Genomic DNA, 16,727 nt, shown 5'->3' on the forward strand with positions numbered 1-16,727 from the left:
TAATATGGGGGAACACCCCCTAGTGGGAATGATTAAAGTTCATAAGTATAAACACAAATCATCAATATACAATGCAATACAAAAGGTGTGTAGATGCAGAAAAACTGTAATGTCAAAGACAAATAGTAAAATCATTTCAAAGTGCCCAAGTGCTATGAGGATAGTACAGGAGGAAAAAGGAAGGTGTATACCTTATAAGGTCTGCCTGGTCCTGATAACGCGCACACCCTGATGCACGTTGGAAAGAACTTCCCCTGACGAAGGAAGAACCCCCTATTGGGTGAGGGGACCACTCTGCAGAAGTTAACCCCTCATACACTGTTACTGGCAGTACTACTTCCAGCATCCATACAGTAGCAGGTGAAAAACTTTTCTGCAAATCGCTTTGTACACCTGCATACTTTATTTGATATTATATCATTTTATTGGATGAATATTGGTACCTTTCTCTGTTTATTATTAACACCCCTTCCTGTGCCTTCACCAATTCTGGGTGTCCTTATCATTATTTTGGACCCCCCATCTCTTTGGCCTGTATTAATATTGCTTTTTTCAAAACTTGGCAACAATACACAATTATAGATTATGGTCCTTACCAAGTTGCCTTTTGGCAGGCTGACCGCAGTGCACATATAAGGGGTTTTTACTATACACCCTGGTTACTTAGAAGGCTCCTTATTGATTAAAACTGCATTTAAATACAGATATTGGTATCAGCTGCAGACCTTCCCCTTCTTTTTGGAGGCTTTCTGCCCTGTCTTTTTAAAGTTTATTTTATATTTATTGTTAATTAATAAAGATATATTGTTCTATCACACTTTTCTCGCCTATTTTCACTTCTTTTTGTATGGTACCCACCATTACAAAATATGTTGGACTATGTTTTGAAGTGACCCTTCGCCAATAAGAATAAGGACCATGAGATGAACTCACCGAATCCTTGTAGCTTGAAAAGTCCTTTATTCTATTACATGTGAACAGTATCCAGCAGTATGCAGGTAAATGAGGGAGACATGCGGGGGAAGGAAAGGTGGAAGACGTCCATTTTGCATCTATCTGGCGTTTCTACGGTCCAAATCAGTATACCTGCTGCACTTGCCGTGCCTGCCTGTATCCCCGCTGTTCCTGCCAGCACCTGTTGCTATTGTATCCTTTCCCTTTGGGAGTCAGCTGCCATGCATCCAGGTCTGTCCTGGCGTAGCACCTGGCGTCCATCTGGAACCAAGTCTAAACCCACCATCAGGGGCTTTAGCGAAGAGTCCGGTGTTGGTTTAGCCATGTCCCACCAGGCTCTCCTCGGTCCACAGCACAGTGGGCCTGCGATTCATGTGTGCCCTTAACAGCCACAGAGCATAACATAGTACCGGTATATAGCAAAACTAGCATTAAAAACTAATATAACTAATAAAATATTCCACCCTGTAATATTTACACTATGTAGTATTTAGTATCTTTAACTCCTAATCTGAAATGTATTACTGTTTTTTTAGTGAATATCTAATAAAATGGTGTTTTTAATAAGTATATATTGGTGAATCATTTTTGTTTATAGTATATGCTGTTTAATAGCTATAATTATTGTGTGAAATATTTTCTAGGGATATTTACAACCAAGAATATTTGCAATATTCATTCAATGTTCTATTATAGTTCAACATAATTATGCTTGATATAATTAAGGACCTGTAAGGATTAGATGGATTTTTTTTTATCTATATACTGTTCTGTTATCACTATATACTATTTACACATGTTACAAGGTCACTGAGATTAATTCTGAAATATGTAAGACATGGCAGGGTATGAATCCTAGAGATAAACTAAAAGTATGTAACGCAACATATGTAAATGATGAATACGCATAAACATCGTAATTGAAAATATAACAATAATTTTTTTTACAAATGTCCGACATAACAGTGCTGTATACTATATTGATCTCCAACAATAGGTTGGCATTCATGGAATATGAGATAAGGGTATTCTAATGTGCCATGTGCACAAACAAGTCTGTCCCCTTAAACTGCAGCTCCGCTCTGGGAAAGTGAAGTAATCTGGTCTTGTGTTTGCATGCTATTCCTGTAACTGTGAGTTATGATGATATCATTCACCCAAGACTGGAGATACACATGTCAAACTATGGCGGTCGCTATAGTCTTCTAAATTTGGTCCACCTCTTCTCTGCGGCTGTTGATTTGATCTTTAAACAAATGCTTTCAGTGGAAGTGACAAAGGGTCATCTACATAGAAAGTGCTCCTGGGCTCTGCAACTTCCAGAAGAGGATGACAAACCTTCATACAGAAGGATCCAGGTCTGACTCTCCAGAAGGGAATGGAAGAGAGCTTTTGTTTTTTGGACGATATAAGTCACATCCATGGATTTAGAGAATAAGGAATTTAGTTGCACATCAAGTCCTGCACTGGAGAAGGTGAGACACAAACCATAACTTCCTTGTAGAGATACTGCTCTGAAAATGCAAATCTGAGAATTACAAGTGCTGCATAAGACGTGACCATTGCAAATATTTTTAGATTTCCTGCAATCATTATGCATCATGAGCTATTTCTTGGCTTTCTGCAAGTCCCATCGTGGCATGGTATTAACCCAGTTCCAGTTGCTTCGATCTTATGGCCACTTGTGTGATGTTTCTCTAGTTGTGGATGGACATGAGTTCCCAGCACACAAATCATTGCTTGCTTGCTCAAGTGACTACTTCAGGGCAATGTTTAAAGACTATACAAAGGAGTCCAATGCCTCTGTCATCCATCTTAAAATTATCTCAGCAACAGGTCTGCAAAATATACTGGATTTTATATATACATCATGGTTGTCACTTTCCATGAATACTTTGGAGGACACGTTGGAAGCAGCAACTTACTTGCAAGTGATGGATGCAATTCCGTTGTGCAGCAAGTATATAATTAATAACTGTGACTTGGAAAATTGTTGCTTTTGTGCAAATATTGCATCCCAGTATTATCTTATAGATGCTTTAGTGGAAACGGAGACGTACATTGTTCATAACCTTTGGAAACTGTTACAAGAGGATTTAGAATGGACCGAGCTTCTGGAATTAAATACAAAGTCAATGATCAAACTGATACAGTGTGAAAATATTCCAAAAGTGACTGAACATTGTCTCCTGGATTTAGTTTTGAAGTGGTTGCGGTACGACAGAACCCGGCTGTTACATGCTAAGGTGCTTTTTGAAAATGTACGTTTTGGATTATTGCCATTAGAAACTCTTCGAAAACTTTACACCCAATCTGAGGTTCCTTTAACACCATCAATCAAAAGTCTTGTTATCAAAGCAATCAATTATCATTCATTCCCTGCCAAACAACCCATCTTACAAGAAAAGTATAGCACAATGAGAAACCAGAAAGGTTGGATTCTGCTAGTAGGAGGCTCTGCCAATGGAGAACTAGTAGAGAATGTTCTAGGGTTTGATGTCTACAATCATAAATGGAGAATGGTGACAAACCTAAAAATGAAAGTTCAGCATCATTGCACATGTGTAATCGGCAACTTTCTATATGTCCTTGGGGGGGAAACGCCTGAAAATTTGGAAAGCAACTCAAGCGATGCTTGCTTGTCACCTACAAATATTGTTTATCGATTTGACCCAAGGTTCGATCAGTGGATGCAAGTCTCTGGAATGCTGGAGAAAAGAGCTCAGTTTTCTTGCTGTGTTGTAGATAATCATATATTTGCTATAGGTGGAAGAGGATATCAACTGGCTATACATTCATCAGTGGAAGTCTATGATATAAGTAGAGATACATGGACAAAGTCAAAAGAGCTGCCTTTCAAACTCCATGGTCAGGCCAGTGCAGTACACAAAAACATTGTCTATATATCCGGTGGAAAGTTTAATGGTCAGGCAAGCAGCTGTAAAGATGTATACTCATTTAATAAATTAGAAGCTCAATGGAAAAAAAAGGCTTCAATGACAATTGCAAGGTTCGGACACCAGATGGCCACTGTTAATGATGCCATATTTACATTTTTAGGAATTTATGAACCGTTTTCTGATATAGAGAAATATGATCCATTAAACAATCAATGGACTCGTTTGAGACCAATGACCTTTGACCGTTTTTGCTATGGTCTGGTGGTGGTAGAGCAAACTATACTTCTACTAGGAGGGAAGAAATGGCAGGACTCACAGGAGGTGGCGACACACAATATTGTTGGGTATGATTCAGAAAATGATTGCTGGGAAGAAATCTGCAGCCTAGCATTTCCATTCTGTGGCCTACAGTGTGATGTTCTACAACTGTCTGACTCAAATGAGAGCGAGGAACAACAGATCAAACCATGCACACAAATTAAGTGATATAACTGGTAATGTATAGTAGAATGTATTTCATATTACAATTTTAAGTGATTAAAAGGTCTGTTTCTTCCCAAAAAGTAGCACCAATTCTTTCGATTGCATCTCAGTGCCATTCAAGTGTATAGGATGGAACTGCAATACTAGACCCTACCCAAGAAAAAGAGTAGTACCTTTTCTGGAAAAAATGCAGACTCTTTTTTTTTTTTAAATTTCAGGCAATTCCTTTAGAGTGTTTTTTTTGCAGTTCCTATAGGTTCTAAGCACAGAGAGAAGTTAAGATAATTCAAAATTTAAAGGGAACCTGTCATGAAATTCATGTTTTCCGAAAGACAGGCAGCATAAATCAGGCACAGGCTGTATTATTGCAACCAGGTATTTTGAACTTTGAAATACTTAATATTTCAGAGAAAACACAATCTTTAAAGTGACAGGGCAATATGTGTGTCACATGAGTAGTCTGAGACAGGTCCCCGGCAGCTTCTCTACTTAACTGACAGGTCTAAGTATACACACCCATAGGGAGAGTCCTGTCAGTCTAGGAGAGCCAGGTGAGGAGAAATCTCTGAGGACCTTCCTCAGACCAGTCTTCTGAGATGCATAGTCCCCAGCCAGCCATCAGAAGAAAACATGCAAGGCTGCAATAATGCTGCCAGTGTCTGATTCATGATGTCTGTGGTTCAGGCAGCATTAATCTTGATGACATGTTCCCTTTTAGACTATATGCACATGTTTAGTATTTGGTGCAGAAATTTCTGCACCATTTCTGCATCTCTTGGCAGGAAAAACACAGCGTAAATAGGTTCATTTTTGCCACGTTTTTGTTGCAGATTTTTCCCAACTTAGTATAGTTGAAATCTGCAGCAAAAATGCTGAAAGAATTGAAATTCTGCTGCACCAAACCTTCAAGTCAAAAATAAATCCTTAAGGTTCTGTGACAAATCTACGCAGGAAAAAACGTGAAAAAAACCCGACAAATCTGCAACGTATGCACAGGCCCTTAGCGTGCTCATATTAATGTGTTTTATAAATATTGTTGTTCATTTTGACAATATAAATAAGATAGGTTTTTATTGTCATAGGCTATTGATATAGACTTGTTGGTTTAGTGGAGAAAAAGTAAAGCTCTAGAAGATTACACATAATGTACAGTAAGTCAAATATATTAACCCCTTCATCCTGAAGCCTGTTTTCATCTTCCTAACCAGGCCAATTTTTTCAATTTTGACCACTGTCATTTTACGAGGTAACAACTCTGGAACACTTCAATGTATCCCACTGATTCAGAGACTGTTTTTTTGTGACATATTGTACTTCACGATAGTGGTAAAAATTTATTTGATATAACTTACGTTTATTTGTGAAAAAAATGGCAAAAATATAGAAAATTTTGCCATTTTCAAATTTTTCATTTTTTTACCCTTGAGTCAGAGACTCATGTCACACAAAATAGTTAATAACTAACATTTCCCACATAACTACTTTACATCAGTACAATTTTTGAAACATAATTGTTTTTTATTAGGAAGTTAGAAGGGTTAAAAGTTGACCAGTGCCAGCGATTTTTCATTTTTACAACAAAATTTACAAAACAATTGTGTTTATGGACCACATCACATTTGAAGTTACTTTGAGGGGCCTATATGATACCATTCAAAAAACTACACCTCTCAAGGTGCTCAAGACCATATTTAAGAAGTTTATTAACCCTTCAGGTGCTTCACATGAATTTACCCCTTAATGACCACTGATACGTATTTTAATGGCAGCAGTTAAGGGTACTTATTCCTCAACGCCACTTCTTAACTGAGAAATAAGGGTATAGTGTCACCCAGTGTCTGAAAATCTCCGGGGTTGACTTTTACCATTTCCAATGTTGCTCACTGAATAACGGCGATTGCAAAAAAAAGTCAGATTTCCCATTTATTTCTCTCCCCTGTGATATGATCTAGCATACCAGAGAAGAGAAAAATGGGTTCCCCCGAACCCCTCCCTTTGCCTTCTCCAGACCCTCCATCTCTGTCCACCCGCCCTCCACGTCATCTTCCCGGAAGAAAATGGTGGACGTATATGCAGTGCACCCTCCAAGATCTGCCGGCCGGCACTCGGCAACAGTAGGAGATTTTTCCTATTGGTTCTTTTAGATTACTGTGAAAGACCCTATTACAGTGATCAAAATAAAAAAATAGTAAATCAATACCACCTTTATCATCTCCTCAGTTAGGTAAAAATAACATTTTTCCCTAAGGGTTAGGGTTGAGGTTATAGCTATGGTTAGGGTTGGGCTAGGGTTGGTGCTATGGTTTGGGTTAGAGCTAGGGTTTGGGCTGGGCTAGAGTTAGGCTAGGGTTAGAGCTAGTGTTAGAGTTGGGCTAGGGTTAGGGTTGGGGCTAGGGTTAGGGTTGGGGTTAGAGTTGTGTGGGGGTTAGGGTTGTGTTGGGGTTAGGGTTGTGTTTAAGGTTATGGTTGGGAATAGGGATAGGAGTGTGCTGGGTTTAGGATTGGAGTTAGAGCTGTGTTAGGGTTGGAGTTAGAATTGGGGGGTTCCACTGTTTAGGTACATCAAGGGGACTCCATTGATTCCAGCCAATTTTGTGCTCAAAAAGTCAAACGGTGCTCCCACTCTTCTGAGCCCTATCATGCACCCAAACAGTGGATCTTCCCCACATATGTGTGGGGTGTACTCAAGAGAAATTGCAAAACAAATTTTGTGGTCCATTTTCTCCTGTTACCCTTGTGAAAATAAAAATGTTTGGGTCTAAAGAAAATTTTTTGTGAAAGTACAAGTTTATTTTTTCCTTTCACATTTCTTTAGTTCTCGTAAACCACCTGAAGGGTTAATTAACTTCTTGAGAGTGGTTTTGAGCACCTTGAGAGGTGCAGTTTTTAGACTGGTGTCACTTTTGGGTATTTTCTGTCATACTGACCCCCCAAACTCACTTCAAATGTGAGGTGGTCCCTAAAAAAATGATTTTGTACATTTTGTTGGGAAAATGAAAATATTGCTGGTCATCTTTTAAACTTATAACGTCCTAACAAAAAAATTATGATTCCAAAATTGTGCTGATGTAAAGCTGACATGTGGTAAATGTTATTGATTAACTGTTTTGCCTGACACAACTCTCTAATTTAAGGGTACAAAAATTAAAAGTTTGAAAATTGCGAAATGTTCAAAATTTTTGCCAAATTTTCATTTTTTTCATAAATAAACACAAGTCATATCAAAGAAATTTTATCACTAACATGAAGTATCATATGTCACAAAAAAATATTCTCAGAATCAGTGGAATCCGTTGAGGCATTCCAGAGTTATAACCCCATAAAGTGACAGTGGTCAGAATTGTAAAAATTGGCTTGGTCATTAAGTACAAAATTGGCTCGGTCACAAATGGGGTTAATGGAATGTGGAAGAATAAACATTTCACTTTTTTCACAAAAATTTCCTTTAGACCTATCTTTTTACCTTCACAAGTAAATGGACCATACAATTTGTTGTACAATTTCTCCTGGCACATAGATACCCCATAGGTGGGGGAAAACCACTGTTTGGGCGCATGTCGACGCTCAGAAAGGAAGGAGCGCCTTTTGACTTTTCGAATGTAAAATTTACTGGCATAATTGCAGACGCCATGTCTTGTATAGAGAGCCCCTGATGTGCCTAATCAGTGGAAACCCACTCAAGGGACACCATTTTGGAAACTAGACCCCTCAGGGAACTTATCAAGATTTGTGATGAGCAACTTAAAACCCCAGGTGCCTCACATAAGTTTATAATGTTGAGCAGTGAAAATAAAAAAAATCAACATTTTCCCACATAAATGTTTTTTAGCCCCAAATTTTGCATTTTTATAAGGTTAACAGGATAAAATTGCACAATTCAATTTGCTGTGCAATTTCTCCTGAGTATATAGATACTCAATATGTGGAGGAAAACTACTGTTTGGGCACATGTTATGGCTTGGAAGGGAAGAAGTGCCATTTGACTTTTTGTATGCAAAATTTGCTGGAATAATTAGCAAACACCATGTTGCGTTTGGAGAGCCTCTGATGTGCCTAAACAGTGGAAACCCCCAACAAGTTACACCATTTTGTAAATTAGACCCCCAGGGAACTTATCTATGTGTGTTGAGCACATTGAACCCCCCACGCGCTTCATAGAAGTTTATAATGTTGAGCCATGAAAATAATGCAAAACACATTTTTAACACAAAATGTTTTTTACATCCAAATGTTGCATTTTCACAAGGGTAACAGTAGAAAATGAACCCCAAAATTTGTTGCATGATTTCCTCTGAGTACATCGATATCCCATATGTGGTCAAAAACTACTTTTAAAGGCACAGTGCAAAGCTCAGAAGGGAAGAAGCATCATATTGGAGTTCAGATTTTGCCGGACTGGTTTGATGGTGTCATGTCATATTGGTAGATCCTATGAGGTGCCAGACCAGCAGAACCCCCCCAACAGTGACTCCATTTTACAAACTGCAACTCTCAATTAATTCATCTAGGGGTGCTGTGATCCTATTGACACCTCAGGTGTGTCACAGAACTGTATACCATTGGGCAATGAAGAAAAAAAAATTACATTTTTACCACCAAGATTGTGCTAGTCCCAGATTTTAAATTTTCATACTGGGAAATGGGAAAAAATGGCACCAAAATTTGTCCCACAATTTCTGTTGAATGTAGAAATACTGTATATGGCTGTACCGTACTGCTTAGCCACACTGCAAGACTCAGGAGGGGCAAGCGCTATTTGCCTCCTGGAGTGCAGATTTTCCTAGAATAGTTTGCAGACTCCATATACAGAACCCCTAAATGCTAAAACAGCAGAATTCCTCCTCAAGTGACCCCATTTTGGAAATTATACCCCTTTAGGAATTTATCTACAGGTGTAGTGACAATTTTGACTCCATGGGTGTTTTCCAGAAACCAGCAGCAGTGGATGTTGCTGAGTGAAAATTGCTAATCAGCTATTGTATTGATCAGTACGTTGTAGTGCCTAGTATATTGTAGTCACCAGTACGTTATGCCCAGCTCGCGCTTCTGGAGACATGCATCCGTAAATTAGGTGGGCTTTCATTGCAACAAAAATGCCAAATATGTGGCCGCCAAATGTGGGGTTCAGAAGGGAGAGGGGGCATTTGGATTTGAGAGTTCAGAATTCACTGGATTTCTTTTGGGGGTGAGGTGCCATAGCGCTTTTCCAGAGCCTTTGCACTACCAGTAACATGGAATGCCCCTATATTTCTGTTAGTTAGCAAATGTCAGACCTGGGTGGTGACTCGTTTTTTTTGTGGATTGAGTTGAAGCTTTTTATTGGGAACATTTTACATAACATTTTGGATCACATTTATCCGGCGCTGTACGCTGAGCACTTACTTTAGCATTTCTATCTAACTCTCGCTACAGATAAAACTCCCGAGGGATCGAGAGATCCATGCACTTTAATGAGGCCACAGAGTTACTCTGGACTCTGTTCAGCAGTGTCCTTCTTTTCGGGAGTGCACAAAACTGTGGTCGACCTCGCTTTTATGCTCGCCTAAAAAGACAGACACCGCCGGATCACAGGTCCTATGGCATTCACAGTGTCTCTATCTGCCTCATTGTAAGGAATCTTCCACCAGGGGTTCGTCTGAATTAAGTATTTCAAAGAATTACACAGAGACCCTGACGTAAGCGTTCAGTGCAAAGCGCAGGATAAATGTGAGTGAAGCCATACTGTGATCTTTGAGTTAGAATGAGCAAATCTACAGCAGGTGAAGAATTGCTTTTAATTATTTTTAACACAGTTCCTCGTGCAGTATAAGTGATTAGGCTACTTTATTCTTCGGCTCAGTTCGATTACAGTGATACCAGATTTATATTGGCTTTTTATGTTTGGCTGCTGTCACACACTAAGACTCTTTTTGTTGCAAAAACTAGATTTTGCATCTCCATATTTAGACAGCTATAATTTTTCCATATTTCAGCCCACAAAGTAATGTGTTAGCTTCTTTTTTTCAGGACGAGTTGATATTTTTATTGGTACCATTTTTGGGCATATGACATTTTTTGGGAGGCAGAAATATCAAAAACAAGCAACTCTGGAATTGCTTGTTGGGAGTTTTTTTATTCTATTCTGCTTGTGGTAAAATTGATAAGTCAACTTTATTCTTCAGGTCAGTACGATACAGCAATATCACAATTATACCTTTTTATGTTTTGGTGCTTTTACACAATAAAAACTATTTCATAGAAAAATGTATTATTTTTGCATCACTTTCTTCTGAGAGCTATACATTTTTATTTTTCTGCAGACTGAGTTGTATGGCAGGGTTTTTTTGCAGGTCAAGATGACGTTTTCAACTGTACCATTTTTGTTTTTTTTTTGTATGGTGTTCACTAAAGGGGCTGACTAGTGTAACAGTTTTATAGGTCAAATTGTTCTGGACGCGGCAATACCAAATATGTGTAATTTTTTTGTTCATTTTATTTTACTTGAATTTACTTGTATTTATTGGTGTCATGATCCAGGACAAGGTTTTGTCTTTGTCCCGTCCTGGTCAGACAGGGGTTAATTGTTTCTGCCTCTCTCTGGTGTTAGGGTGGCTATTTAGTTGCCATATGAGCTAGGTTCAGCGTCGGTTATAGTTCTGGTCCCTCGGCTTGAGCAACTGACCTAGGTTACTCTGTTGGTAATCATGCTTCTCTGTATGCATGTCCACTGTTGTGTGTATGACCCGGCTTGTTCCCTGACCTGAGTTTGGTACTGTTTAGCTTGCTCTGGTTTCTGATACCCTGGCTTGTCTCTGATTACTCTCCGTTTTTCCCCCGATACCGCGCAAAATAAAACAATTACAAAAAACAACACATATTTGGTATTGCTGTGTTCAGAAATGCCAGATCAATCAAAATACAAAAAGAATTATTCCAATAGGTAAACGGCGTAAAAAAAAATCAAAACATCACAATTGCGTTTTTGGTTGCTCAACAAGAGGTGATCAAAAGATCCTATCTACATGAAGATGACATAGATAAAAACGTTGTCTTGGTGCTCAAAAAAATAACTCTACGGGTCTTGGAAAATGGCGCCATTTTTTTTTTTTGCAAATTCTGGATTTTTTTTTACCACCGCTTAAATAAAAAAAGAACCTATACATTTTTGGTATCTGCAAACTCGTAATGACCTGGAGAATCATAATGGTAGGTCAGTTTTAGGATTTACTAAACATGGTAAAAAGAAACAATTGTGGAATTTCCCTTTTTTTGGTATTTCACCGTGCTTGGAATTTTTTTCCTGTTTTCCAGTACAATATATGGTAAAACCAATGGTGTACAACTCGTCCTGCAAAAAACAAGCCCTCACATGGCCATAATGATAGAAGACTAAAATAGTTATGGTTCTAGGAAGAAGGGGAGAAAAAAACAAAAATGCAAAAATGGAAAATCTCACTGTGGTGAAGGAGTTAAGCAACAGTCACTGATGACCACCTTGTCTACCACCATCCATAGTTCCATAGTCACGAGGCTAGCTAAAGCCACTGCCAGTAGAATAACCTAAAGGATCTTCCATCTGTCTATTCTATAGATCAAATCATACTGTAAATGTCTACCGGATGAGGATCCAACTCCTGGGATCTTCACAGTCCAACTTGGTCTTCCATTTCGGGTGGAATATAGAAAATGTCATCTCTTTTTCATGAACAAGGGGTCAGGCAATCCCATTCCCATTCACAGTTTACTTAGCAATGTGTTACTATATCCCTAAATCTTCTACATTGACAGGAATGTTACATGAATTCATTTAAAGGATTGTTAACCTTCAGGGACAATTTTTTTACTTAAATGAATGTATTTCGGGATAAAAATTATTTTTGCAATTTCATGAAAATTTTGCACTGATTTGCTTTTACAGGCTCGTTGTTTCGCTGCACATTGAATTTTGATTCCATCTTTGTTGATAAATCAGCTGAGAAGAGGTAAAAAATGGCAGGGCAAAGAGCTAGAAACTCTCCCATTGGATTGTGAGAGCGAGTTCACTGATGGCTTCTCAGTTAACCCACTCTGCAGCCATTAAAAGTCAGTGCAACACAAAACTTTTAAAGAAACCCAGTAACAAAAATGATGTTTAGCTGCAAAAATCCATGCATTTAAACCCTTCAAGAGCTTTGATGTACCCATACATCATGGTCAGATAGGGGTTCCCGACCTTTGACATATGAATATGCCATGGCGATCGTGCCTGGGACAAGACCTGCGACTAAGCTCTCACCACCGGGAGCTCAGCTTAAGAGCCCCAGCACTCACAGCCAAGAGCAGTGCCCACACCGCCCCTGGCTATTTAACCCCCTCAATGCTGCAATCATTATCAATCACATTTGGGAGGCTAGGAGAGGGTGAGGCTCCCTCTGCCTTCTGATAGGTGCCCCCTGACTTCATCGCGAAGGCCTGATTATTGCCATGGCAACCTGTGCTCGTCATGACGACCTGAGGGTCAGCTAGCACTGGCAAGCATGAAAAGATTCTGTCAGAAGCTTGACCTAAGAGGTTTCTGTCAGTGCAGCACTGAAAAGGTACAGTATGAAGCATTGCAATGCACTATACCAGCAATCAAGTAAAAAAAAGTAAAAAAAAAGTAAAAATATTCTAATATTAAAAACCTTATCATGTGTCAAAGTTGACATCAGTGTGTGAATAAGGGCAGACAAAAGGAACGGGTCCCAACCAGTGGACACCAGTCAGGGGAAGCCTTTAAATACAATTTCCAGCTCAGGAGAGGGAGGCCACAACCCAGCTTGCACAGAATGCAAAAACACAAAGAAAAAAAACACAAAAATTTAGCTTGGTTTGAGTTGGTACACATGCAGCATATAAACGCATGTTCACATTGACCATAAAGCATACAAAACCTACAAAAGACAAAATGAGAAAAACCCTGCTGTAATTAAATAAAAAGCAAAAGTGCATTTAAGTAATTCAGAGTTCTTAGTAATACTGTATTTGATCAAATATGGCATAAAAGCCGTCCCACCATCGACAAGGTGACTCTGTGGTCGGGGCGGTTCTACACTGTCTAATATTAAAAACCAATAAGATTATACCAATAAATAGGTATACTTATGTAAAAACAAAGATAAACAAAAAAACATACACATATTTGGTATTGCTGCATCCAAAACAACTCAAACTATAAAACTGTCATACTAGTTATTTCCTTCACTGAACATCACAAAAATGTATAAAAAAAACTATGCATTTTTATCATACAAACAATAATAAAATGTGATAAAAAAGTTGAATATAAATAAAAATGTTACCACTGAAAACGTCATCTTGTCCTGCAAAAGATAAGCCACGATACAGCTCCATCAATGGAAAAATAAATAAGCTAAAGCTCTCAGAATACAGTGATACAAAAACAATTGATTTTTCTATAAAATAGTTTTTATTGTGTAAAAGTGGCAAAATCTAAAAATAAAAATGATATACCGTACATGTGATATGACCCCGTGGTATCCGTCTTTTTAAGTGTGTATAAAAGTGACATCGGACACAGTTTTGTGCACCTCTGAAAATAAGGACACCACTGAACAGAGGCCAGACAGAGTCAAGAGAAATGCTGCTGTCTCACTATAGTGATTGGATCCATCAATGGTTTCATCTGAATCCCGTCACTCAGAGATTTAGATGAACACTCCGATGGAAGTGCTCAGCGTAGAGTGCAGCATAAATGTGATCCCAAATATTATATAAAATGTTACAAATAAAAGCTTCAACACAAGCCACAGAAAAAAAAAGCAACATCTGTAGCCTGAAGACTCTGGAAAAGCGCTATAGCTTCTCAGACCCCCAAAAGAAATCCCGCAAATTCTGTGCTCCCAAATCCAAATTTCTCCCTCTTAGCCCCGCAGCGTGCCTAAACCACATTTAGCGTTCACATGTTTGGCATTTCCATACCAATGAGAGCCCGCTTAGTTTATGGGGTCCATGCCTCCAGAAGCACGAACTGAGCACAATGTATGGGCACTATAATGTAGAGCCCGTATAGATACTTTCAATTATTTTTTTCACTTTGTAAAGTTGTATCTCAACTGATAGATTTTATCTTTCAAGGTAGAGCTGCAGCCCAAAGGAAGTCATGGAGCTGTTTGTAATCTGGACTCCATCTGTCCTTCATAGCTAAAATTACAAAAAGTCACAACCAGAACCGATGGCCTAACTATGGAAGAGACTTTCAATATTTGAACATGGAGTTTCCAACTTTTGGACCCCTGCTTGTTAACTGTGGACTAAGTTGGATTACGAGGAACAGATAAACAATGAAGGAACAAGCTCTGTTCATGGATTAATTACAGTGAGTGGAACAGGCTGCCACGAGAGGTGGTGAGTTCTCCTCCAATAGAAGTCTTCAAACAGAGGCTGGACAGAAACCTGTCTGGGATAGTTTAGTGAAACCTGCATTGAGCAGGGGGTTGGACACGATGACCCTTGAGGTCCCTTCCAATTCTAACATTCTATGATTCTATGATTCATCCATCTAATTGACAGTGGTCAAAGGAATCAGACCGACTCACATACTCTAACACTGGTAGAGAATTCTAAGTAAAGGTTATCACTATTATAGTCCAGAAAATGCTTCTAATTCAACCATTAACTGTTTATATATGGTTACCTCTGTAGTGCTACTTAACATGCCAATATTATTTTTGTAAAAAGTAGCAAAGAGAAGAAACTTTTCTGTATGTTATATTACAGACAAATGCTTCTTTATCCAATTAACAGTAACTTCTTAAAGGGCATGTCACACTAAGAGATATCGCTAGCAATATCGCTATAACTAGTGACGTTATAGCGATATTGCTAGCGATATCGCTATGTCTGATATTTACCTCCCACCCGCTCCCCCGCTGCTTATCGCTGATCGCGCGAGAACAGGCTGGACTGTTTCTCGTCGTCAGCTTCCTGCGGCGCTTCCTGCTGTAACGACGAGCGACGAGCGTGGATGCGGGCGGGAGGACGCAGGATCGCCTGGTGTGACAGGTAAGTAGCGACCTCCGTCCCCAGCGATGTCGCTAGTGAGATCTGCCTGTGTGGCAGCTCACTAGCAACCACTTAGCGATGTACCAGCGATCCTGACCGCGTCATATCGCTGGTCAGGATCGCTGGTACATCGCTAAGTGTGACAGTACCCTAACTCCATGAACTGATTATTTATTCTCAAATACTGTCTACAAATCTGTCTGTAAAGTAATCCTGTTGATTATAAGTCTATAAAGAGGTGGGAAAGTGTTAAAGACAATACACACAAAAAGAAACTGCTGATTTTAGCGCATAGGGAAAAACTGCTGAAATGCAATATAAAAATCATATAATAGTTTGAAATAGTGTTATTTCTCATATATACACATACCAGCTAATTCTGAAAAGTTACCTAAAATAATAGTTACACGTTAAAGGTAAATTCCACCATAAAACAAAAATAATAAGGTGTATATAGCATGTCGAACTGTAATCCTTTCTCTAAAATGAAAAATGCAAAGTACATGGGTACAGAACTGTGCATGATTCCATATTCATTGCATATATTGTAAAGTTTCTGACATTCTTAGAGCAATTATTAATGTATTCACTGCATTTATATGTACTTTCCACTAATAATTTTGAACAATTGTTCTCTGTGGTGTGGACATAGATGTAAATGTACAGTATATACTGCTGGGCTGAAATTCTATAATAAAGCGATTTGGAGTAACAAGAAATACTGGCATGGATTTATTGCATAGAAACTTTAGGAAACTCTTGATTATATGATATTTCCTGATTTTCGGTTAAAACTTATTTTAAAACAACATTTTAGGTCCTTTATGCGAAGCAAAATGAAGTTTTTTGTCTCTGATCAGCTGGGAAGGGAGAGGAAGTGGAGAGGTGTTATGACAGCAGTAGTGGGAAGTGTTATGATTGGGTCACCGAGGAGGAAAACAAGACTAAGCTAAGCAGAAAACCAGAGAGGTTGGTAACTAAGCGGATTGCAGACCCCAGATCCTATCCACACAACTAGCAGTAGCCGTGGAGCGTGCCTACGATGATTCTAGAAGCCTCGACACAGCCCAAGAACTAAATAAGCCTAAAGCAAGAAAAGGGGAAATCTAAACTGCCCCAGAGCAGACCCCAAAGGAATAGACAGCCCCCAAACATATATTGTTGGTGAGACAAGATCAAAGCACAAACACAGGTAGGAAAATAGGCTGAGCAAACGATGGGGCCCACACTAACTAGAAAGGACAGGAAAGGAAAGACACTGTCTGCAATCACGCAAAAAACCCTGCAAAAATGTCCAACACTTCTGATAGCAAAAACTCTGAAGTCACTAGACTTCTCACACTATATCAGCACTCTGGCATATTCTGA

General features: G+C 38.9%; 1 protein-coding gene across 2 annotated transcripts; it reads left to right on the forward strand.

Annotated features, from left to right (window-relative positions):
* The first annotated feature begins 2,189 nt into the window (after positions 1 to 2,189).
* KLHL34 (kelch like family member 34) lies at positions 2,190 to 16,078 on the forward strand. Of its 2 annotated transcripts, none has more exons than XM_073565846.1 (2): positions 2,190 to 4,348; positions 14,433 to 16,078. In XM_073565846.1, the coding sequence occupies exon 1, from the start codon at positions 2,556 to 2,558 to the stop codon at positions 4,338 to 4,340; it is 1,785 nt and encodes a 594-aa protein (XP_073421947.1). In that variant the 5' UTR covers positions 2,190 to 2,555; the 3' UTR covers positions 4,341 to 4,348; positions 14,433 to 16,078. The 2 variants fall into 2 exon arrangements, with proteins under 2 accessions (XP_073421947.1, XP_073421948.1); XM_073565847.1 differs by having other exon boundaries at positions 14,437 to 16,078.
* Positions 16,079 to 16,727: the final 649 nt, after the last annotated feature.

The sequence above is a fragment of the Dendrobates tinctorius genome, unplaced genomic scaffold (genome assembly GCF_039654945.1).
Source record: "Dendrobates tinctorius isolate UK_male_01 unplaced genomic scaffold, ASM3965494v1 ptg000016l, whole genome shotgun sequence".
In the NCBI taxonomy this organism is placed as follows: Eukaryota; Metazoa; Chordata; class Amphibia; order Anura; family Dendrobatidae; genus Dendrobates; species Dendrobates tinctorius.